The following is a 25673-nucleotide window of genomic DNA, read 5'->3' on the forward strand; positions in this document are numbered from 1 at the left end:
CAGCACTTACATCCATGAACAAACTCTGTCATGAACCTGAATAAGTCAATACTCCGTGGTATAGTGACTGAGTCACATGTCAATGACATACTCACCTTCCCAGTAAGGAACCTGTACCCTGACACTGAGAGGCTAGTAATGTTAAAAGAGTGACTTTAAGTAACCCTTTTTGGCCACATGGTGAATTTAGTACTTATTTAGGTGTCAAGTGTGTTCATAAACCACATGCAAATTTGGGTCAGAAAAAATGTGGGAGGGGCTACAGTTAACCTAACCTCTATTCAATGGCCTCTTTACTGCATTATGGAAGACCTAAATATTTTTTTTTTACTTTTTTGGAGAGCTATACAAAGGCACTGGCAAGCACATCACACACATACATAAAGTGTTCTCTCATTTAGCACAGGGGTAACTGTTACGGCCATGGGCCATATGAGTCTGTTCATGCTGTCTACCCCTTTGTTCCTGCACAGGTGTTTGAAAATTGTCACATCTTGTCTCACAAAAAAGGTAATATTTTAAATTCTAGGTTGTTTTAAGATTTGTAAAGTTCAATATTACAAAACAACACTTTTGAAGATCTTGAAAATACCTGATTGTCTCTGAAACAAACAGGGTTACATTTGGCACAGATGCTGAGACACACCTGCTGCTGCAGAATTTAACCTGACATTCTGTCAAGCTTGATACAAACAGGCAAAAATGTGCTTTCAGTGCAGCTGCAAGAAGAATGGAACAAACACATTATTGAACATTACTTTCAGCTTATTTTCTGTTACTGAAATGCTCCAATGCATCTAAAAAGCTTGTTTTCTTTTTCTTTTTCAATTTTCCGACCTGCAACCAAAAGAATTGGCAAATGCATGTTCTGCGCACATATAGGAGCAAGATAAAATAATAGGAATAGCAAACATTTAGCATTTTAAAATAGGAAAAAAAAAACTTGTTTTATTAGTTTTGGCATGTAACTAATATATTTTTATGAGCTGCTTTTTAGGTGCAGGTCATTTTATCTGCAGCAAATGAAGGAGTTTGACCGCTGCAGTGAACAGAGGAGAGACAGTTATGGTCTGTAATTCCGTTTTCAATTCAGTATATTTGTAAGCTGCTGCTATGAGAGGCAAGTGACTAAGAAAAGGACCAATAAAAGGAAATATGGACTGTCCCTGTTTCCTCAAAAAAAAAAATGCATTTTTCATTGCTTTTTCAATAGAATAACATGACATATTTTGTATTTTTTATCTATTTGGATCAACATGCTCTTTTGTTTTGAGTTAGACTCAAATGAGAACTTCTCTAATTTATTTCAGTATGATTTCATTTGTTTATTTTTTTCACTCATTAAAATCATGATCTGATCATCTTAAAATGTAGGTTTTTTCATTTTTTTGTTGCCATTATTTGTTTTGCTCCCTAATGGGAATTTGGCTCTAAATGGATGCTTTCTAATTAAACAGAACTGAAAAACAAAAAAGAAACTTAAAAAAAAACTGCACATCTGGGCTGCAAATGTTTTTCCGCTGTCAGACCACTGAAGGGATTATTTCAGCTTTTATTCAAAATATTGATGTCAAACTCATCAGCAATGTTAAATCTAGAGTTAATGTCAGATGGGGTTGGTTCCCGCCTTGACCGCCAATGTCTTTTGGCAAGACACTAAACCTCACATTTATCCAGGTGGTTATAGGTTGGTGCCAGTGTTCAGTAGCGTGACTGCATGTGTGAGGAAGGTACAAAGGCACTAAACATCGTTTGTCTTCTTCATCAGTGTTTTTCAACCAGTGTGCTGCGGCACACTGGTGTGCCGTGGGAGATGGTCAGGTGTGCTGTGGGAAATGACCCATTAACTGATCTAAAAAACATTTACCATCTCCAGGATATCAGCTCTGTGTTCATTCAAACAGGCCCTGATAAAACACTGAGTGGTTAGGAATATGAAAGATCGTAAAATCCTTTTTTCTTTGTGTTTATTTGATATTAGACATTTTGATAAGAATGACGGTAACTGCGATTTAGCCACAGCTTCAGCTCTGTTTTTGGAAAAGTCCCACCCCTTTAACTGTCTCCACCAATCATTCTTGGAGGTTTAATCATACGTCATCAGTCTGAACAATCAGAAGTGGTTAAAGTCTTCACTTCCTTGTTCCAATTTAGCACGTAAAGTCTCTCAGTTCATACAAAAATACCAGCTAAAGCTTGTCTTTAGCGGTGTAGCTTTCCACAGAATCCGGTGTCAGACCGTGGAAAATGTGAACAAAGCAATGAAGCTCAGAGACTCTAGTCTGTCTTCCATCTGCGGCAGTATCGCACTACAGCTCCCATGATGCATTGGGTTAAAGTGGCGGCATCTCAGCGGAAAATGAGTCTTCCCTGTTAAATGTCTTGAAACCACAACAAACACACATCAAACAGTCATTAAATCTTCTTGATGAAATCAGAGGTCAACAGTTTAGTTCTCCTTTAAGGTTTGTGTTTATTAACAACCAAACATCCCAAAGTTTGGTCCACGTCATCTTTCTAACTGAAACACTTTTCTAATGAGGTCTGGATTATTTTATATGTTAAACTTAAGAAGTAATAACAACATTTAAGATACAGGATTGAGGTGAAGTGGCCAACAGACACAATTAAGTTAAATTCAAACAATTTAATAATCTAAAAAGAAATAAAACGTTTTTGTTAAAATCTTCAAAGACTTCATCTTTGATTAAGACAAGAAAAAAACTAATAAAACTTCAACATGTTCACATTTTGTGTAGCTACAGAAAACACAAACATGTTAGTTTTTTGTGTAAAATTTTCAAACATATTGTGATCATATAATTGTTCAGAAATTACAGTTGCCTTTGCACCAACATTAAGAAAAAAAAATAAAAATAACAAATCACAATATAGAAAGAATATATTTGTTTTTTTTTGTGAGGTTACATAAAATTGCATGTTAATAAACTGAAGGGAAAAACAACTGCCAGAGTAAAATGTCAAATAATTTAGCTGAAAATTATTACTGAAAACTAACTTAACATCTTTTAGAAAAAACATTGCAGATTTTCTCCCTTTTTAATTTTTGGATGCTGGTGTCAAGTATTAAGTGTGCTTTGGCTCAAAAAAGGTTGAAAAACACTGATCTATGTGATGTAGAAATGTTTGATTTAAATTATAGAGTATATTCTTTAGAACTCCATCGGAATTGACCAACTTGTGTAAATAAAACTCTTGTCAAAGCCACATTAACTAACAGAACAATTAATTTACTTTGATGCAAATAATTGTAAGCATATCAAACGAGTCAGTTTTGTTTCCGTTGAGTTTAAACTAAAGTGAAGGCATCAAACAGGATAACTGAACATACCCAAAAATAATAGACTGATTCCACAGGTGGGCCATTAGAGTTCCACAGGTCACACCCCAGTGGCACTGGTCCAATTAGGAAAGCTATTTATATTTTTGGTTAATTGGTGAGTTATTCCAGTGTTTTGTGCCAAAACACACCCCGGCCCACAACATATTCAACCTCTCCATCAGTCATGTGACCAGTGGAGCAGCGCGTTGAGCGTGTTACCCTTAGCAACAACACTGCACCGCATGAATTGGTGAAATTGGAAAGAACAGTTATGTATTTTTATCCTTGCACGTTAAAGATGTTACCTGGCCAGTTTTTTGATGGTACTTGTTTTTAGGATTGCAAATAATATGTTAGAGGAAAAAGAAAATCACCAATGATAAGTTTCCAGTAGACTGTATCTGTAATTTGTATTTTATGCACAAAGTAATCAGTATCATATTGAATCTAAAAAGTGTGGTATCGCCCATCACTAATAAGATGACCTTCAAACAAGCTGGAAGATACTTTTATCCTCTAAAGTGTTCTTCAAGAGCAGCTTTTCAAGGGAAAAGGCCCAAATTCAGTTTCACTATTTTCTGAAACTTTTTAAGATGACCTTTGTCTTCAGTAGTTCTGCTAAATCCAGCTGTTCAACCAGCTGAATTGTGGCATCTCTTCCAAAAGTAAATGACTGCTTCAGCAGCGTGGTGCACATCAGCCCAGATGAATGTGGAGTAAGCCTGACAGCAAACACCTGCTGCTGACATAAACGCCTGCGCTGCGAGCTCTGCAGGAACCCACTCCTCTTTTTACTCCGTTGCAACCCCTCAAGGGAGCATTTGGATTGAGGAAAGCTATGGAGAGCATGCAGAAAAAAACAGGCAACATTCTTAAACCGTGCATGCATGCTGACATGAACAGGACAACTTCAGCAATGTTCACAGCTAAAGCATTTACATATTTAAAGATTTGCATGCAAAAAAATGCATAAAACCATGGAGAGTTTGTTGAAGTGTCTGGCTTGGCCAATACGCTTAAACATGGTGGGTTAGCAGGAGTCCAAACAATCCACTGACAAGAAGGCTGAGGAACATAATGCTGAGTCTCGGCAAATAGCTGAATCACGTTTCCTCCCGATAGGTACTGCTACCAGCTTTTTTTTTTTTATCTCCTTCCTATGTCTCACTTTTTCATTTCAAAGAAAGTTGAAGGCGCTCAGAGCTGAGCAGGTTTTTACGTTTCTGAAGCACCAAGGGACACAAGCTGAAAACAGTCCAACCCAAAGCCAGCTGTGCAACAGTCTTTTAAATGGCCCGCTCACACACAGCGGCGCCATCTTTAAAGGAGAAGAAGGATCAGCACCTCTGTAAAGCTCACTCATCTCAGATCCCATTTTTCTACTTTTCCCTTCCAGCAATCACACCGGCACTACCCTCAGCCCCATAGACACGCAACAGAGAGTCTCTGACGTCACCTACTGGAGTCTGCATGGTGGGGGGAAAAAACAAAAGAACCCAGATATAGGATGGACAAGTTGATCAAAGTTAGAAAATGAGTGAATGAAAAGATGTGCGTTTTACACAAACTGTCACTGCAGAAAAAGATAATGAACCATAAGGTAACAGTAGGAACGTTAGGAAAGGATTTCTGAAGGACACTTACGCCCAAATTACACTGCATGGTTCAAGGGACACAATTCCGATTTTTTCCTTTTTTTCCTTTTTTTTTTGTGTTGCACAGATTGGATATGACCGGTGAACGTGTAAGCAGGAAAAAAGCGCATGGATTCTGATTTTCACAGATCGGATTCAGGCCTCATTCATATGTGGAAATAAATCGGATACGAATATGATCCGTGCATTTGCGTGTGTCATGTGAGCAGACAAATCTGATATTCCCCAGTAACTGCAAGTCATACGTCAGTGACGTCAACTCAGGACACCACCAACTGAGATCACATGACTTAGTAAGGTGCTTTTGTTTGAGGACAGCTGGAGCCCCATCAGCGTGTTCCCTTTCGGCCTCAGGCTTCGTTATTTCCGGTCCGGTCCCGATCCGGACGCAAACGGTAACTAAACAAGCGGGACACCGTTGCTCTGGAACAGTCTAGAAGCCGTCTATTTCTTTGCTTGGATCAAACTGTTAGTACAGCACAACGTCTGCAAACACTTCCTCGTTCAAAATTCAGAGAGAGCACATAAGCTGGCCGAGCAGCCCTTCTTTTTCCTCTCCCGCGCATCCCCTCAGGAGCCTCCTTCCGTCGCTGCGTTGCCTCCATGACAACCGCAGTCACATAAAAGCTTGAAGGAGGTCCGCGCAAGGCGGAAATGCTGCTACGTGGTCCTCAGAATGTCTATGTTTGATAGTTTCAGCATTGTATAGTGTAAATGAAAAAAATCGGATACGGGTCACTTTTAAAAGATGATATAAGTGGGCCGTCAAATAAACCGGATATAGTCAGAAAATCGGATTTGGGCAATCAAGACCTGCACTGTGAATGCAGCCTTAGAGACAGGTGAGAGAAAAAAATCTAAATCCCAAGAACACCCCTTATGTCAAGAGACTTTATTACATATTTGTCAACAACAGACGTTTGAGTGAATAAAGTCCACTGGAATAAAGCTGTAAATTTCATTGATAGGCCATATAGTTGTAGTTTAAAGATGACTGAGTGTAGTTCACCTCTGCGTTGATGCATTTGGATACCCAACAGAGATTTCAGTGCCTAAAGTAGCACTTTTGATCAAATAATTTGCCCTTCAGCAGGTAAGAAACCAATTTATTGTTTTAGCACCTTCACTTTTGTGATCTGATGCTTTAATTAAATGCAGCTTCATCTTTGACTTTGACTGGACTGTACGACCCATCCCCCCTCATCTTCCAAACAGGAAGTACCTGTGGGCTCCAAGAAGCCAGAATCCCGTAGATTTCTATTGAGAAATAAACAGCTATTATTACATTTGTTACAACCATTCTTACTCTCCTTTCTTTTTTAACACGTTCTTGCTAATCTCATTTTTTTCCCATATTTTTTTTTCCTATATTGCAATTTATTCAAGTTGTAAACTGGCTAATCAGATGCCTCAATAAACATGTGTGAGCCCGCTTTTAAATGGTAGTACAGGTGTGGCCTTCCAACAAGCTCACTCCTGGTTGGTGAGTATGGTTGCCATTGAAGTGATGACTCAGACGACTTGGACCAATCACTGTTTAATGAAGATTTGTGGTTCCAACATGGTGACATCCCCATCGCTGAGTCGTCTTCCATGGGTGATGTCACACTCACTCTTCCAGTTCTCGTGGTTTTTGAAAGTCACCTAAAATTTCAGATAAACTGACCTTGATAACCAACAATTTTCATGTCAGTATTTTAAATATGTTTCTTACTTATGTCTTCATAAATGTTTACATGTGTGTTTGACACAAGGCGTGTGCGTGTTTGTGTGTATCAGACTGAGGAGGCAGTGGAGAATATTTGCCATCAAACTGATTTATGAAAAGCATTTTTCCTGGACATAGAGGAAGTGATGTTGCAGGAAGCAGATTTATTCGGATGAATATTAAACAACCTTCAGAAAACTATCAACGCACATGCTTTCAATGCAAATTTGAATAAAAAGAATGTAGTGCTCATAATAAGACTTTTTTTTATCTCCCTTTTACAGTCTTATGAAGACAAAGGCTCAATAAACATCAGGGTGGTCCAGTTTAAACTTTCAATAGTCGCTTAAGAACAGAGTTAGGATGTAACTGCATGTGCAATATGATAAAAACCCAACTCTGTAGAGGCTTTCAGTCGGACTGACAGTTTGTTTTTAAGTCCTTTGATTTCAGTTTCCCTTTATTTTGAATCTCCTGTGCTCCTATGATTAAACTCTTTCTAAAAGTGTTCCGAGAAATATATGAGAATTATAACAGAATTGAACAGCCTCAGTAAAGAGCGTGTCACATGGTTTGGGCCATAGTTGGAGTTAAAGCTAGGGCTGCTGTTGGGACCGTGCTTGGGGCTGTAGTTGGCAGCTCAACAAAATCTCCTTGATGAGTAATGAGGTGTCCTTCATCATCCTCTGTTCTTGTGTGCTTTATTAGTGGGGGGAGCTGAGAGCAGACAGCCAACATCTGTCTCCTGCTCTTCCATTTAAGCACACTCCAACACACGCGCTCACACACATGCACTTGCATGTGCACGTGCAGCAGTCCAGACATCTGCCGGGGTTACAGGCGGGTCCTGCCACTGCGCTTCTGCGACTCTTACACTGACTAAGGATACCTGAGTGGTAATGACACGTCCCTGCTGACCAGTTTGGGCGTAAAACAGGGAGTCAGGACAGGAGTGAGGGTCAGTGAGGCCATCCGTCATGGGAAGATGATTTAAATACATTAAAAAAGAGGCACACAGACATGCTGAGCATGATTACAAGAACAGAAATGAGAGAACGTCTCAGGTCTGAATCCACTCAAAAACTCCATAATAATCTAACTTAACGTTTTACTACTTGTTGTTTTTACCTAAATGAAACAAATAGAAAACATTTAATAAAGAAAATGTATGATGATATTTTTATTGCATTTTATATAATCTGAATATGGAAAAAATATTTCATCAAAATAATTTTACACTGCAGACTTTTATTGGGATTAAAAGTTTCTGATCTGAGGTGTCATGGTGCCTCTGTCAGACTCCTCCCCCTCCCCTCTCTGCTTGGCTCCTGACTCATCACAGCTGCGTCCACTCACCTCATCAGCCGCCTGCCTTCTTAAGGGGATCCAGGACCAGTCTCCAGTGCCAGATCGTTGCTCCTCTATGGTGCTTAGTATGGTCACCTCGCTCACAGCTACTGCTGTCAAGCTCTCGCCTAAGTCTCTGTTCTCCGTCTGTCCACAGGAATCCGTTACTACGAGTGGGCGCCTGAGTCATCTTCGCTTCTGGAACCAAGCCTCAGAATTCTCCCGGTCACACCAACGAGCCTCTGCCGACTCAAGCCGCACCAACCGCCGCCGATTCAAGCTAATCCACCAGTGACGCCACGGGCTGCAGACACATTCAATCATCTTCGTGGGAATCTCTCGGACGTGACTACTCCACCCAAACATCTACAAAACCTAGAACCGAACATTAAAACTCATAACCCATCATCTACTCGCCTGTGTATTCTTCCGGTTTCCAGCGTTTGGGTCTGTTTTTCCCGCTAGCCATGACAGAACGATCTGGCCAGACTCCTGACCCAGCTGATCCGGAAGGGTTGAGACTCGCCGTAACCCAAGAGGGAATAATGCTCGGACGCCAAGCTGATGCCCTTTCGCAGATGGCTGCTGCTCAACAGGACCTTTTTCTTCGCCTGGACGGTATGGCACAAAAGCTTCATGAACTAACCGGACAATCTTCTCACGCCACAGCCGCTACCCCCCATACCTCCGGCAACGGCCCGGAAACTTCCGCATCCGGTCCTCCGCCGCTTCCGAAAACTTCCGTCTGCAACCGGAACCATTCTTGGGTGACGTCGAAGCTTGCGGAGGTTTTGTACTGCAATGTCAACTAATTTTTCAACAAGCTCCTAGATATTACCAATCTGACCTTAGTAAATCACACTAGTAATTAACTCTCTTAGGAACAAAGCACTCCAATGGGCTCAAGCCTTTGTTTCATCTAACCCCATCTCGCATCTTACGTATGATAGATTCATTAATGAGTTCAGGCTTATTTTCGATCAGCCTCGTAAGCAGGAAGAAGCCACCCGTCGTCTGCTCAGTTTAAAACAAAACAATCGGTCAGTCAGTGACCATGTGATAGATTTTCGTATCTTAGCCGTCGAAGCAGGTTGGCCCGATCTCGCCCTTAAAGGCATCTTTTACCAGTCGCTAAATGAAAGAATCAAAGATCATCTCTGTTCACAACCAGAAGCACGTACTTTTGAGGAGCTGGTCACAGCGGCACTCCGTTCTGACCTCCGTTTGCGTGAACGTCAACGAGAAAGACCCCCAACTACTCGTATTACAACCCACAATTCATTCATGATTCCCACGCCAGACTCATCTTTTCGTACGGAGAACACCATAACTCAAAAACCTCCCGAGGAGCCTATGCAGATAGGCCATTCAAAACTCACTGAAGAGGAACGTCGTAAGCGCAGAGAGGAAGGTTCTTGCTTCTACTGCGGAAACCATGGGCATCTAGTCCACGCCTGTCCACGCCGTTTAAACTCCAAGACCCCCCGCTAAAAGCCAAATCGCGGGGGGATCCAAGCGGTAAAAACTCTGATGCCGTTTCTCTGTGTATACCTGTTAAACTCTGTTTACAAACCCAAGTATATGATTCACGTGCTTTAGTTGATTCTGGTGCCGAGCAGAGCCTCATAGATCAACAATTGGTTAACCAGCTATCCATACCCTCAGAACCTCTGGACGTACCCATTGAAGCTTCAGGCCTGGGTGGCCAACACCTTTCACGAATAACTCATCGCACCAAGCCACTATTACTCATTTCTTCAGGTAATCATAGAGAAACCATTCAACTTCTGATCACGCAATCTACTCATACTCCTATTGTGTTGGGGTGCTCCTGGTTAAAACAACATAACCCACAGTTCAACTGGGCACGAAGAACCATTAACCACTGGAGCCCCTATTGCCTGGTCAATTGCCTACAGTCAGCCATTCCTACTATGGCTGTTTCTGCCCATGAAGACTCTTGTGAGATTGACCTTTCCAAGGTTCCGTCTTGTTACCACGACCTTAAAACTGTTTTTTGTAAGATCAAAGCTAGCGCGCTTCCACCCCACCGTCCCTATGATTGCGCAATAAATGTATTACCTGGTGCCACTCTCCCTAAAGGGCATTTATTTAACTTATCTGGTCCTGAAAGACTGGCTATGGAGAATTATGTTCAAGAAGCCCTTGCTTTGGGACACATTCGACCATCCTCCTCTCCTGTGGGGGCCGGATTCTTTTTTGTTGAAAAAAAAGATAAAACCCTCCGTCCCTGTATCGACTACCGTGAATTAAATCAAATCACCATAAAGGACAAGTACTCTCTACCGCTCATTTCGTCTGTTTTCGATTCGATCCAAGAAGCCCGGATTTTCACTAAATTGGATCTCAGAAACGCCTACCACTTAGTCAGAATTAAGGATGGAGATGAATGGAAGACGGCTTTCAACACGCCACTGGGGCACTACGAATATCTTGTGATGCCATTCGGCTTAACCAATGCTCCAGCCGTCTTCCAGCGGATGGTTAACGACGTCCTCCGGGACTTCCTCAACCGTTTTGTGTTCATCTACCTAGATGATATCTTGATCTATTCCCACAACCAAGCCCAACACGAACTTCACGTCCGACAGGTTCTGGAACGGCTACTAGAAAATCAACTCTATGTCAAACATGAGAAATGTGAATTCCACGTCAACACGGTGCAATTTTTTGGCTACATTATTGAGGCAGGACGAATTCGCCCTGACCCCGCTAAAATTGAGGCCGTCACTAACTGGGAGCCACCCGAAAACCGCAAGAAATTGCAACAATTTCTCGGATTCGCAAATTTCTACAGGCGCTTTATAAGGAATTATAGCAGCATTGCAGCCCCCCTCACGCAACTAACCTCTGTTAACCGTCCCTTTCAGTGGACCCCAGAAGCACAGCGAGCCTTTTCTAAACTCAAAGAACTCTTCGTCTCTGCACCTATACTTATTCAACCCGACCCTTCCCGGCAATTCATAGTGGAAGTTGATGCATCTGATTCAGGGGTAGGAGCGGTATTGTCACAGAAAGAAGAAGGTTCTGGAAAATTGAAACCATGTGCTTTTTTCTCCCGCAAGCTTTCTCCAGCCGAACAAAATTATGATGTTGGCAATCGGGAGTTATTGGCCATCAAGCTGGCTTTGGAAGAATGGCGTCACTGGTTGGAAGGAGCCGAACAACCATTCATCGTATGGACCGACCATAAGAACTTGAAATATCTCAGGACCGCCAAGAGACTAAACTCCAGGCAAGCTCGTTGGTGCCTCTTTTTTGACCGGTTCCAATTCACTATTACTTACAGGCCCGGCTCTCGAAATGTTAAACCCGATGCCCTCTCCCGGAAGTACAGCCCCATTGAACGCGAATCCACCACCATTCTTCCCCCCACATGTATCATTGGAAATCTCATCTGGGACGTGGAATCTAAAGTCATGCAAGCCCAAGGTGAGGAGCCTAACCCTCCTCCAGTCCCCAGGGGCACACTGTTTGTTCCCCCAACACTCCGTTCTGACGTCATCTCCTGGGGACACACTTCCCGTGTGGCCTGTCACGGAGGGGTCCACCGCACTCTCAAACTAATTAGGAGGAGGTTTTTCTGGCCCTCCATGGGCAAGGACGTCCGGGAATATGTAGCTGCATGTTCTACGTGTGCCCGTTCCAAAACCTCGTCTTCCGCTCCTGCTGGCCTCCTCCATCCTCTGCCCACACCTAAACGCCCTTGGTCCCACCTTGCAATTGACTTCGTCACTGGTTTGCCTCCTTCCCAAGGTAACACGGTCATATTCACCGTCATTGATCGATTTTCTAAGATGGCTCATTTTATCCCATTACCTCAACTGCCTACTGCCACTGAAACCGCTGATGTCATTGTCAACCATGTCTTCCGTCATCATGGGATTCCAACTGACATAGTCTCTGACCGTGGTCCTCAGTTCGTTTCTCAGGTCTGGAAGGCTTTTTGCTCTGCCTTGGGGGCCACGGTCAGTCTCTCATCCGGTTATCATCCTCAATCTAACGGCCAAGCGGAGAGAGCTAACCAGGAACTGGAGGCAGCCTTGCGCTGTCTGGCGGCACAGAACCAACAGGACTGGTCCCAGTATCTGGTTTGGATTGAGTATGCTCATAACACTCATCCCTCTTCCGCCACTGGGATTTCCCCGTTCAAAGCCGCCCTCGGGTACTCACCACCTCTGTTTCCATCACAGGAACTCGATCTGGCAGTGCCCTCAGTTCAACAGCACCTCCAGCGCTGTCAACGCGTTTGGGACCAGACTAGGGCAGCTCTCCTTCGCACCAAGGAGAGCAACTGCCGTCTCGCCGATCGACGCAGGGTGGTGGGACCCGACTACCAACCTGGTCAGAGGGTCTGGCTCTCGACTCGCAATATCCCCATTCAAGCCTCATCACGGAAACTGGCGCCACGATTCATTGGACCCTACGTCATTGACAAGATTGTCAACCCCACCTGTGTCCGTCTCCGTCTACCTAAGGCTCTCAAGGTACATCCTTCATTCCATATCTCCCAAGTCAAGCCCGTTTTGGACAGTCCTCTGTGCCCGCCGTCCGCTTCCCCGCCACCCGCCCGTATCATCGACGGCGCCCCTGCCTTTACGGTCAGTCGGGTTTTGGATGTCCGGCGTAGGGGTCGCGGATTCCAGTTCCTGGTGGACTGGGAGGGTTACGGTCCGGAGGAGCGATCTTGGATCCCCCGCTCACTCTTCTTGGATCCTTCGCCTATTGAGGACTTTTACCGGGCCCACCCGGATCGTCGCCCTGGACCGCCTGGAGGCGGTCGTTGAGGGGGGGGTACTGTCATGGTGCCTCTGTCAGACTCCTCCCCCTCCCCTCTCTGCTTGGCTCCTGACTCATCACAGCTGCGTCCACTCACCTCATCAGCCGCCTGCCTTCTTAAGGGGATCCAGGACCAGTCTCCAGTGCCAGATCGTTGCTCCTCTATGGTGCTTAGTATGGTCACCTCGCTCACAGCTACTGCTGTCAAGCTCTCGCCTAAGTCTCTGTTCTCCGTCTGTCCACAGGAATCCGTTACTACGAGTGGGCGCCTGAGTCATCTTCGCTTCTGGAACCAAGCCTCAGAATTCTCCCGGTCACACCAACGAGCCTCTGCCGACTCAAGCCGCACCAACCGCCGCCGATTCAAGCTAATCCACCAGTGACGCCACGGGCTGCAGACACATTCAATCATCTTCGTGGGAATCTCTCGGACGTGACTACTCCACCCAAACATCTACAAAACCTAGAACCGAACATTAAAACTCATAACCCATCATCTACTCGCCTGTGTATTCTTCCGGTTTCCAGCGTTTGGGTCTGTTTTTCCCGCTAGCCATGACATGAGGGAATTAACTTTTTAGTGTTTAAAGAAAAGAAAAAAAAAAAGTTATTTTTTTGTTTTGTTTTTCTTTTTCTTCTTTCCAACTATTTTTTATACATATTCATGTTCAGGGTCACTGGGTTGCGGGAGCATACCTAACTAATGATAAATTCACAGACAGGCCTAATCTACCAGTAAAGGCAGTTGTGACAAAAGATTTTCCAACAAACTACCACAAATGCATGACTCAAGACTTAATTTGGACAAATGGTATCAAAACAACAGTAAGAGTAAAAGACACATTGCAACCAAAATTAGGTAAAATCTTTACCAAAGGTTTAGCAAATATTCCACCAATGCAATTTCACTTCAAAGTGAGTTTGCTGACTTTAAGAAAAGATCAAGTAAGCTATATGTTCTTTCATGTCTCCTCCATATGACAGCTCAAACTTCAACAAAAGGTTGTTTGGAAAAAAAAAAATCCTATGTGAGATTTTGCTACCTGATTCTGCCCATCCTGCAAGTCACAGATCCATTCCATCCTGATATTTAAATGTAAGCATGTCATTTTTTGTTGAAAGAAAAAGTAGTTTATCTTCAAAGAAAGAGAGAAGAAATTGTGTAATGGTTAATTAGTTGAGGAGCAGAGTTCCTGTTCAAAGTGGAGGGGAACTTGAGCTGTGTTTGCATGTCTGTGTGTACACATGTGGGGAAAAAAACTTTGGTCATGTATGTGGTGTTATGCAAATACACATTTGGAAAAATAATCTACAACCAAACATTCAAAATACACAAGGACAATTAAAAATAAAAAAATAAAAGTATAAAAAAAACAACAAAAACATTACATTGTCGTCAGTTTTTCTTCATTGTAATAACCAACAAAAATGATTTTTTTCTTTTAAACTTAATCTTTAAAAGTTTGCCATGTGTGTCTCTGGTGGGTTTTTTTGGGTGGACGTTCTGGTAAATAACCGTTAATCAATGAGGCCTTTAACTCCTAACTCTATTTTCAATTATTTATTATATAAAAAAACTATTCTTCCATGTTTTTTCTGTTTAAATTGATGCTTAATTAAGTCATGAATTTAATGGTGCATTGTAAATTATAGACAAACGGCATGAAGGGCTTAACTCTTTGAATAAGCAAGTAAACCACTACTACTGCTTGCATTTAAAATATGGACCTTTGCCCCATTTTTCAGGACTCAAGCCATAATTATAGCACAAGGTAGACACTAAACTAATATGTAGCTATGGCTGTTTGCTACAAACACACAATAGTTTTTGTCACTCACCAATAGCAGGGCTTCCTCCAGGATTCAGGGTGACTCTGAAGATCTGATGAAGGATACTGCGGCTGAAGGGAGCGTCACAAGGGTCCACGTACAAAAGAGCTCCCGCAAATCCCCACTGAGACAGCAGGGCCAGCTGCACACAGAAATGTAGATGTTCAACCTGGGAGTTTTAAGTGTAATCTTTGCTTTTTCAGCACACAGCACATATTTGGAGTAAAGAAAGCTGATAGTTGGTTGGAAAAGTGTGTGTTTGTGTTACATCACTAAAGTATGTTGTCTGACACCAGGCTCAGCTAGCGCATTTATACAGCCACTTACAATGAAAAGCTTATGTAAACCAACATAAACGTGGGGTTTGTGGTCTCAGGTTCCCACCTCACTACGCCAGTTTGAAGTATTTTTTCAGGCTCTATACACAAAACACACAGCCATAGAACACTTGTTAAAAGTTATTACAGTTGAACTTTGATCAGGGACTTGGATTTTGTTGTGTCGTAACATAACCATTGGGTATGAAGGAGAAATTAATAATTGCAGTTTGGGCCCAGCTGGAATTATGGGACACCAAGTCTTTCATATCCGGATCGAGCTGTGGAAGAAAAAGCCTGGAGCGAGATTTGCGTCTCTTCGACATTTCACAACGAGCCTCTTCCTTTTTTTTATTTTTTTTTTATTTTTTTATTTTTATTTTTTAAAACTTGTCCTGTCCAACAGCTAGGCAAACAGATGAGAGCTGAGGGCCTCTTGTGTTGGACATATTTTATTTTAACAAGAGGGGTTATTAATCTTCAGACAAACCAAAGGTATGTCTGAATAAACCCCTTTTGTAATTGAGGCCAAACTTTATTAATTTCAATCATGTTTGAAAATCTTTGGTGTTGGACCAGACGGAAAAGGAAAGAGGGGAAGAAGAGAGAGGGACGTTAGAGAGGGGGGGGGTAGGAGGGTGATAATAGGAGGGGAAGGGGGGTAAGACCATGAAGCAGCATAAAGCAACAAGTTTACTGGTTGTTAATCATTATGGTACGGTTCAAATGTAGTACAAAAAGGGCGGGGCCTGTTCACACACACTCTATTATCAACACACCTGCTAGCTGCAAGAATGTCCACATGTCAACATGTACACAAAACAGATAGTGTTCACGAACGCATACCTATGCCTTTAAACCAACTAGTGTGAAATCTTTCATTCATTCAATCATGCAAACTATTAGTGCAAAGGTGAGCTAACACCTGTGCTCAAGTGAGTGTTTATGTTCTTCTAAAATGGATGGTGGAATGTGAAAAGAAGGAGGAGGAGCGCCCAGCCACCCCCACACCCAGACCCCCGCCGCAGCAGCAGCGGCAGCCGGAATTCCCCCAACGCCATACGGGAACAGACAGGGAACAACCGCCCCCCGGGCGACCAAGACCGCCACCCAGGCCAGGGCCAGCAGGACCACCGCAAGGCCCCCAGAGCCAGAGAGCAGGGAGGCGCGGAGGGAAAGAGAGCGCCGCCCCAGCCCAGCCAGGAAAGCAGCCCCCCCCCCCCGCGCCGGAAGAGCCCAACGCAGGGCCCCACCGGAGAGGGACGCCCACAGCCCCAGACGAGCACCTCACCACCACCCAGGAGTTCCGGGCATCCCCCCGCCCCGACCCCAGGTACGAGCCAGGACCCCCCAAGGGAGACCCGCTCCGCACTCCAGGCAGCCACCCACCCGGCCCACGGTTGGTCCAGGTAGGAGCAAGGCAGGGGCCCGCCGCCCCCGCCCAGGAGGGGGGAACCCCGGGAAAAAAAGGCGGCCCACAAGGGGTGTTATAAATATGGCCTGACCAGGCTCGGCCATGTTGGAAGTTTGGCGGGGCCCAGCGCCCAGGGGCAAGGACCAGGACCCACCCCCCAGGGACACGAACAGCCCCGGCTCAGGGGGTGACAACGAGCCTCTTCCTACTGCAGGTATGAGCTGGTACCGGGTAGCGACAGTCCAGTATGAACACCCTTTGCTAAAAGCATGTTTAAGAATGGACGTTCAGCGCTTTCTTGAACAGACACCACATGCTCTGTGTGAACATTAGCATTAGGACGACAAAAACAAACTGAAACTAGAAAAACATAACATGTACACAACCAAACAGGCCAACACATTTTTCTGAACGAACCCATGGTACATGCTATGGGGCACATACAGTCTAATGAACCATTTAAAATAAATTTTCCGTGGTGTTATAAACTCTAAAAACAAAAGCATCAGTGGAACACTATTAAAATTTAAAGTGTTCAAGATTGTGGAACTTCCTCCACGAAGCGTAGGTACGTAACTCAGCATAAGTCCTTGGAAAGTATTGGTTGGTCACTGTAAGAGTTTGGTGTTTTAACAGTCACATAAAGACCTGGTGATGTCATAAATGTATATTTTTAAACTTATCGCTCAAACCATTTAACTAAGTATTTGGCTCCTCCCCTTTAATTAAAAAAAACACATCAATTATCCTTGAACATTTGGAAGAAACACATGAGTTCCTGAAAGGTTGTTAACAAAAGCAGGCTTGATAAGTGCGACCACCAAACCACCAGTGACATGAATGCATCTTGTCATTGCCCATCTACTCAGTGGCAGAGGCATCTGCCACAAAAATCAGCTAAAAAGCTTTCAGGTTCTGCTAATGACAGACGGCAGCTGTTTGTTTGCGTGTGATGAATAGGAGGAATTTTTTTTTTTTTTGCTCTAAAGCATATCACCTAGTAAAAAACAACTCCCAAAACTGAGCTTTCGTCATATCTATTCCTACATGTCAACAGTTTTTAATCAAACAACCACAAGATCTGAATTTAATTACACCAAAGTATCTTCCTGTTTAAATGTAAAGGAGTGTTTTATGCTCATAAAGTTAGACTTCTATTGCTTTTTCAGTTTATTTGATTAGAGGAAGAGCCTGTGTGCAGGGGGAGGTTTGCTGCTTCTGCCTCTGAACAGACGATATTTCAGTGTTATCATTGGAGATGTTGTGTCCTTGTTCTTTATGAGCATAGATGACTATTTTATTGAGTTTGTGACACCAGCCATGGTCATTCTGCTCTCATATCAACTCTGTCCTTCACTGGGAAACAGGGACAACGCACAAACACACACACCAAACTCATACCTTCAAGACAACACACTCCACAGGAGCAAAGGGAGTCTGCATCCAGTCACAGAAGTGTGACTTTCCATTTTTTTCCATATTCCTTGTAAAGAGCTTATTTTGAATAACATTCACTTTTTTTGTTTTGTTTTTAAAAATATTCTGAAAAGCATAATCAGGACCAAGTAATGCCGTGACGTTGTCTCAGAGTCTAATCTCTTTTTTTGTTGTCTTGTCCGCAACACATACCCAAGCCTAGACAATGAGCCCAATGTGTGCCGTATCTTTCTTAAGCTAAAGACTAAAGCACACGAAAAAAAAAAAAAAACACTTTTTGTAGTTGTTACTGTTATAGTGGGGCCATAAAACAAATTTACCGACATTCTGATCCATATCCGGAAAAAAACAAAATCCCTTTTGTCATACATCCTGGTCGCATGTGAACAAAAAAGCACACTGAACAAACCAACAATTTACCCCTTGAAGCCTTTTGATGCTAATATGACCACCTTGGTTCCACAATTACCTTAATTTAGCATCTACTTGAAAGCAAAAACGTAAGTGATTTTTTTTCATAGATGGAAATAAATTCATGCATCGATTAAACATTTAGTTTATTCCTTTTTAAAGGATCCAAATGTTCCAAATGTTGCAGTACGTGTGTTTTTATGTGGAGCATAAAAAAAGGCAAAAAAAGGTCTAAAGTATAAGAGCGGTAGAGTTTATCCTGTCACCTCACCATTGGGCTGCTTTGTGTTGCGTGGAGGCAGCGTTTTGCACATTTAGTCACTTGTAAAGCCTAGGTGCCACATCAGCACAATCAATCACCCATTCACAGGAACCGTAAGTGTACAAATGTGTAGTGTGAGAAGTTCATTTGAGCAGCCTTCCCATTCATAATTTGCGTGGTGGAGAGCTGCTGTGTTCACTCGCAACGTCCAGCTCATCCTAACCTCCTCATTTAGACCCTAGTGAATATAGCGCCCAGGTTCAACTGGGTTTTTAAAAGTGTATTATACCCTCATTATAAACATTTAACTGCAATGTTGTGGGTCTCTTGCCTCCAGAATTCTTTGTGGTTGGATCACACAAATTTGGTTGTGTGATCCAAATTTTTAAAGGATCACACAAATGGAAAAAAAAAAGTAATATTAATCAAAATAAACCCAATTATAATGCTTTGTTTTAATAGGAAAAAACAGAAATGCATGAGCAATGATCTACTTTTGAAAGCAAACTTGTGTCTTTACCTGATTACTAAATAACAGCCCTGATTTGTTGAAACATAATATTATAACCTTGAACTTATTATTGTTACGACATGAATTTAGCGGCTTTAAGTCACACAATCCTGATCAGTTGCATGTGAATGAGTCATGGTATACCACAGGGCCTGTACAACACTGATATAAACAAAAATCTGCTTAATACACTAAACAAAGCACCAAACAACATAATTAAAACCAAATTGTAACAAAAATATGCTTTAGTTTTTAATTTAATCTTTCAAATGATCTGAATTATGAGCTTTTATCTGCTATTAAAAATTCCAGTAAAACTTCAACATCTTGTTAAAGTGAGGTGGTGACAACACTGCACTGAAACAGGACCATGATCCTATTATGGTTTATAATTATTATATTATTACTGCAGCCAAACGAGCTTAACCATGGTGATAAACATCAGCGTGCTGCATTTCAGATACGACTGCGGTGGTTGTGTGGTGACTTTGGGCCGGCAGTCACCGTCACACACTCATTAGTGAGAGTTCAGGGCTCATCAATCATCGGCGCCCAATTTCATGTAAAAAGCAAGCATTTGTTTTAGCCGCTGACACATGGCAGCAACAAAGAACACATGATTAAAATTGTCACAGACTGTAGGCGAAGGTGAAAAAAAAAACAGAAGAAAATGGGTCAGCAGAGCGATGCTCACCAAACCCCAAGCACTCAGTCTGATTTTGAGACATCTGCATACCTATAACTGGACTACATACTGTTCTTTCTTTCTGAATTAAATGTACGTCGTTTTTTTCCCACCACTCTTGCATTTAATGCGCCTAGCAGTGACATTGAGTACGAAGCAGCAGATTTGTGATCTTTCTTTAGAAGCTCTACTGTAACTGACGTCGGCAGGTTTTGAGTTTAAGCTTTTTTCCCCAAACATTTTTAACCTGCTTAATATCCTGCAAACAAATCGCTAGTAAAGTTATTTAAATACAGAAAATATGTGGATGAAAGTCATGTACAATGACTATCAGACGCAAAAGAAAAGGGTATGATTTTGCCAAAAAAGTTTGTAACCTGTTCATTTCAGAGTTACTTGCTGTTTGACATCAAAGGTCACTTGAACTCTGACAATCTCTTTGTCAAATGCACCTTGGCGTAAACACGCCCTCCCCCGTTTTTGTTTGCTCTGTGAAGGAGCAGTCTAATGAAACTGCCAATTTTGATGTTAATATTTTATGCTATTATTTTGTTATCCACCAACATATTTTTTGACTTTACAAAGGGTTATAAATCAAACTATCTCATGACTGTTAAAGTGGTGCTTGTGAAAATAAATGACCAACAGTCTTTGAAATGTTACCTGCAAATGATCTACTACCAACTGCCAGTTTCAGTTTAGGATTACAACCTTTCCACAAACAGATCAGCACTGATGTATGAAAAAGATACAAATTTGTGTCTTTGCAATCTTTCCACAGTGTAACTTCTAATTGTCCATTAGCAGAAATTTCCAGCACGGAATGCTGTTAAAGTGATCTTGGAGTCGTACTAAGGTCCCTATAATTAAATTATTTTTGATTGAATGGAATGTGAAGAGAAATTTATGAGCAATTAACATCTAAGTAGATGTTTATGTTTTCATTAACTGGATTGGAATTCATATTTTCCCTGTCATCTTGTAATTGATGGGGAAAATGCTTTGAGCGGAGCCTGGCACACGTCCAGGCAGAAATGCGCTGAGTCAGTGTCACTGTTGCAGCTCTGTCTCAAGAAACTACAGCCATGCTGCTAGAAACAAACAGACATCATGGCCTCATTTGTTAACGAACAATTAGGTAAATGTGAGACATAAATATACATTGATCCCAACACAAAAAGGAACATTTATTGGTATGTTTTGGGCACGTAAGTATTTAAAATGTCAAACAGTATGAACAGAAATACTATAGTGGAGTGTTATATCAAGGTTCACCTTTCCCAATCTTACAGTTTTGCTGACTTTTCAGTATTTTTACAATGCTCATGCTGTGTTCCGTGTCCTGATTGACAGTTGACCTTGTCAATCAATCTCATTTGTGCCATGCCTGCTATACAGAATGCATTCAGGTTACCAAAACTACAATCTCAAGCAGATGTTTGTTTTCATTCTATAATACTGGAATCTTTTTCCTAAAAAGGTTTACTTTGAAAGTTTAAACAACAGAGTGAAAAGTGTGAACAGGTTCGGTTTGGTGGATTAATCCCCCAATCCAATCCCATAATCCTGAGTGTCAAGCAGGGAGACACTGGGTCTCATTTTATAGAGTCTTTGATATGACTCAGACTTGATTTGAACTCATGACCATTCAGTCACAGGGCGGACACTCTTCCACAAGGCCACTGAGCTGGTGTCTATCTGTTGTCCATATGTCTATCTGAGAAAAGTGCAGAAAGGGGTTTTACAGCCTTAAAACAACCTACAACCCTACTTCCAAGATTTCACCTATCACAGTTTTTTTTAGAACTATTAATATTTACCTTTATTTAACAGGGATAATGCTAGGCTCAGTTAGCTGGGTAGAAAACTGGCACGCAGGAAACCTGGGTTTGCCTTCCAATTAGCTAAAATCCAGCGTAGGTCATCAGGCAAGACCCTTCACACTGCTGTCTTTCTGGGTCTAACCTGTGCCTTGAAAAGACATGGTTGTGTCAGGAAGGGCATCCGACGAAAGAAACTCTCTGCCAAACTACGTGTGCGAATCAGTGAAAGCTGCGGGATAAGCCAAATGGTGTACTACATTTGACTTGAATAATCCTATTGAGATCACAAACCATATTTGCTAGGTATTACTGGCCAAGAAGCAGCCACAGTAAATGAGGGACCACTGTATTATTTCCAGGACACAGCAGGGCTGTGATTGGGCTTTACCTTGTACAATAATGGAGCTTTTCCAAGCTTGACCACAGCTATCTGGTTAGTCAGGTTCAGGGTGTCTTTGGCTCTCCTCAGATCATCCACACTGCCGTATTGGACATCCACTAGCTCCCCCTGTAGAGATGCAACAAATAAGTCCATACAGTAGGGATTTTCCCCACAAATGCATTTGGAGTGGGTGTGTCCATAACAGTTATGTGTGTGCCCAAAATTTTTTTTTTTTTGCACTGCTAAAATCTTAAATCACAAACAAACAACCAAAAAACAAGATCTGAAGTTCCTGCTAACATGTTTCTATGATAACCATTACAACTACTTCTTATAAAGTTGTTCATCAGATGTTGCTTCAGCTCACTGTTTACAGCATGTATTTGGTCTTCAATGACTTGAAATCTCAAACGATGAACCTGAACAAGAAAACTTAAAGTGCCTATATAATGCTTTTTTTAAACCTTTTAAAGTAAACTATATTTTTCCACCCAGACGTTAGACGACTCTGAGGCTCTGCCTTTCGCTCCTTGTGAGTATCTCCCATTTCATGACGTCAAACTAAAACTAGCCTCTGCAGCGTTTCTGCGTTCCGCCCATGAAAACAAATAACATCCGAACTTGTGCGTATTGATGGATGTGCATGTTGTTCATTAAAAAAAAAAAAAGAAAGCATGTTTCCCATCACTGCTAGCTCCATGGAGAAAGAGTTCTTAATGGATTGTTTCGGAAGACCGGCAAGCAGGGCGTTCACGATAAACAATTTTACTCATGATAAAAGCGTGCATTAACATCTCCATATTAGCAAAAGAGAGTAGTGGGCGGACCCTATCCAGATTTCTAAGATGATAAAAACCAGTTTTAGCCACCTGTTTTATATGTGGGATAAAAGTTAACTGAGAGAGAGTTGAAAATAACGCCCAGGTTTCTGACTGTTTCTGAATGGCTTCATGAAAGTTCTTTTAACTTCAGAAAACTGTTTCTCTCTCTCTTAGATTCAGGACCGATAACTAAAATTTCATTTTTTTCCTGGTTGAGGTGCAGAAAATTATTTGCCATCCATAATTTCACATCTAAAATACAGTTAAAACGTGCTTCTATTGGTCTTGGTTCATCAGGAGACATAGCTATGTACCGCTGGGTATCATCGGCATAGCTATGAAAGCTGATGTTGTAACTTCTGATGACATTCCCTTGTGGACGCATGTAAATGTTAAAAAGCAAGGGGCCAAGGATGGAACCATGAGGCACAACACAATTAATTTCATGGACCTCAGAAAAGCGTGTGTCCATGCTTACCATAAAGTTTCTCTCCATGAGATAAGATTTGAAGCACTGTTCTGAACAGTCCCTGAAAGGCCAAGAATTTAAGTCTGTTTACAAGGATCAGGTGATCAACAGTATCAAAAGCTGCACTTACAAAACAGAACTAGTACTGAGATCTCACCTGAATCCAAGGCACACCTAACATCAATAACGATTTTTAACAAGGCTGTCTCAGTACTGTTTTTAATTCTAAAGCCAGACTGGTTTATCTCAAAAATGTTGTTTAGTAAGAGAAACTCATTCAGCTGAATAAAAACAAGTTTTTCTAAAACCTTGCTTAAAAATGGTTATATGGACACAGGTCTGTAGCTATTAAAAACTGAAGGGTCTAAATTAGTTTTGATCGCCTGGGGGCGATGCCTCTTCCTGGAAGGGGCTGTTCTCACTTCTCTGCATCACAATGTGGGAACCCACTCAGTTTCGTGGATTGTGATGGGATTATTCTTGAATGGATCAAAATACCACTTTAGGGTTGTTAATAATTGACTCAAACTTTATGACCAAGTCTTTCAGATATCAGATTAGAGCTGTGAAAGAAAAAGCCTGAAATTTTGCATCAAGCTTCTTCCAACTGTATGTGCGCGTCACATGCCTGGTGTGGACGGGTTTCTTTTTTTTTTTTTTTTTTTTTTTTTTTTTTTAACTTGTCCTGTCCAACAGCTGGGCAGACAGACGAGAGCTGAGGGCCTCTTGTGTTGGACATATTTTGCTTTAACAAGAGGGGTTATTAATCTTCTGACAAACCAAAGGTATGTCTGAATAAACCCCTTTTGTAATTGTGGACGGGTTTCAACCACAAGACACGCAGGGATGTATGCCATCTTATCCCTCAGTTTACAACACAGTCACATTCAAAGACTCATGACTGTGTAGCTGACAAGTTTGCTTTTAGTCCAAACTCTTAATAATAAAAAAAAAAAATCAAGGGTTAGTTTTTGGTTTTATTCACTGTCTCCTTTTACTATTTCTGTCTTTTTCTAGCCCCAATATTCTGACCTGCAGCAACCACCACCGCCACCTCTTGGCCCGTCTTCACAGTATTGCACGGGCTGATTCATTTTTCATTTGGCCCAGGGGTAAGTGTAACGTGATGCTGCAGTGGATGTGAGCGAGTGAGAGCTGCTTGTGCCAAGGAGGGGGAAGAGAGAGTGTGCACATCCTTTTACACCAGCTCAGGAGAAAACAGCAGGAGAGATTTATCATCCCCACCACCACAGCCCCACCATTTGCATTTGCATCATAAAAGTCCCCGATTTAAACTGCAGGTCGGGGAAAAGTACGAAACAGAGTAAGTGTTAATGCACAACAATGTTTATTGTACCAAGACACCTATCCCTATCTCTGAACTGAACCGTCACAAATGTAATTGCAATGATCAACCTGTCGAAGCATGAAACAACATTTATTACAAAGAAAAAAAACAGTTTTTGTATTCTTTACATAAAAAAAGAACAGGAAGTAATCCCAAGCACTCACTTCAGTTTGTCATCTTAATCTGTCAATTTGTTTCTTGTTATTTTGAGTGACCTTTTTGTAAAACATTAGGGGATAATTATGATCAACCTTTCAAAAGTCAAACTCTAATCTTCCAGATCCACAAAAGAAGAAGTCCCCATCCTTATGTTTCCTCTATATTATAAGCCTGCCTTCACGTATTAGTGTGAAGACATTGTAAACATGTAGCAATGATGTTTTAAAAAACTGTTACCATCAGTTCTTGAGGTTTTTGTAGGACCCTAGTTAACCATTTGGTGTCACACTTGAGCAACCTTTGCACAGAATAAAGTGAGTTGAGCAAAAGCTACAAAAAAATTGTACATGAAGTCCTTCACCCAAGTCATAGACTCATATATCTCTATATCTCCGATAGAAGGGTCGAATATAAAACCATATTTTATGCTTTTGCTGGTGGAAACACACAATTTCTTGGGGGGGAAACAAAAAAACCAACATGCAAACGTGAATGACCCGATAAAAAAAAAAAAAGGTTTTTATAACAAGTAAGTCCTGACCCAGAATGCCTCCAGTAGGCAATATGATACAAATTTGTATCCTTAAGAAATAGAAAAGGAGGTCAAACTATACACATTTATCTGAACTTTGTCTGAGGATGTAAGGTGGCAACTACCTGGGAGAATCGTATATACTTTAGTAGCTAAAATTAATTTCAAATGTGAACTAAAAAAAAACAACATTTAATTAATTAAAAAAATCTTCTGGGTAAGCTAGATGGTTTAATATGTCTATATTGAAACCCTCAAACTAGCTAAGGAATACATCTTTTGGTAATGTCTACTTGAAATAGGTATGAGATAATGAACATTCTAGTTGTTATTTTTTATTATTTAGCCTTCAACTTTTTTTGTTTGTTTTATTCAGGGTTTCTTCCATTGTTTTTATGTATCTGTTCAGCCTATTTTGG

The 25673-nt window shown here is 41.7% G+C and overlaps 1 protein-coding gene and 1 long non-coding RNA gene across 2 annotated transcripts in view; one reads left to right on the plus strand and one right to left on the minus strand.

Moving 5' to 3' along the window:
* Positions 1 to 7995: 7995 nt before the first annotated feature.
* LOC111947391 lies at positions 7996 to 8461 on the plus strand. Its single transcript, XR_002873200.1, has 2 exons — positions 7996 to 8132; positions 8211 to 8461. It is a non-coding gene; the product is annotated as an uncharacterized LOC111947391 (long non-coding RNA).
* Positions 8462 to 14684: 6223 nt separating this feature from the next.
* The window catches only part of LOC105353990 (inactive N-acetylated-alpha-linked acidic dipeptidase-like protein 2), an 80553-nt gene continuing 69564 nt past the window's right edge, over positions 14685 to 25673 (minus strand). The window contains exons 5-6 of the mRNA XM_020702830.2: positions 21932 to 22051; positions 14685 to 14825 (exon numbers count right to left, since the gene is read on the minus strand). Coding sequence (XP_020558489.1) covers positions 14685 to 14825; positions 21932 to 22051 — 261 coding nt within the window. The remainder of the gene's footprint in view (positions 14826 to 21931; positions 22052 to 25673) is intronic.

The sequence above is a fragment of the Oryzias latipes genome, chromosome 4 (genome assembly GCF_002234675.1).
Source record: "Oryzias latipes chromosome 4, ASM223467v1".
Classification (NCBI taxonomy): domain Eukaryota; kingdom Metazoa; phylum Chordata; class Actinopteri; order Beloniformes; family Adrianichthyidae; genus Oryzias; species Oryzias latipes.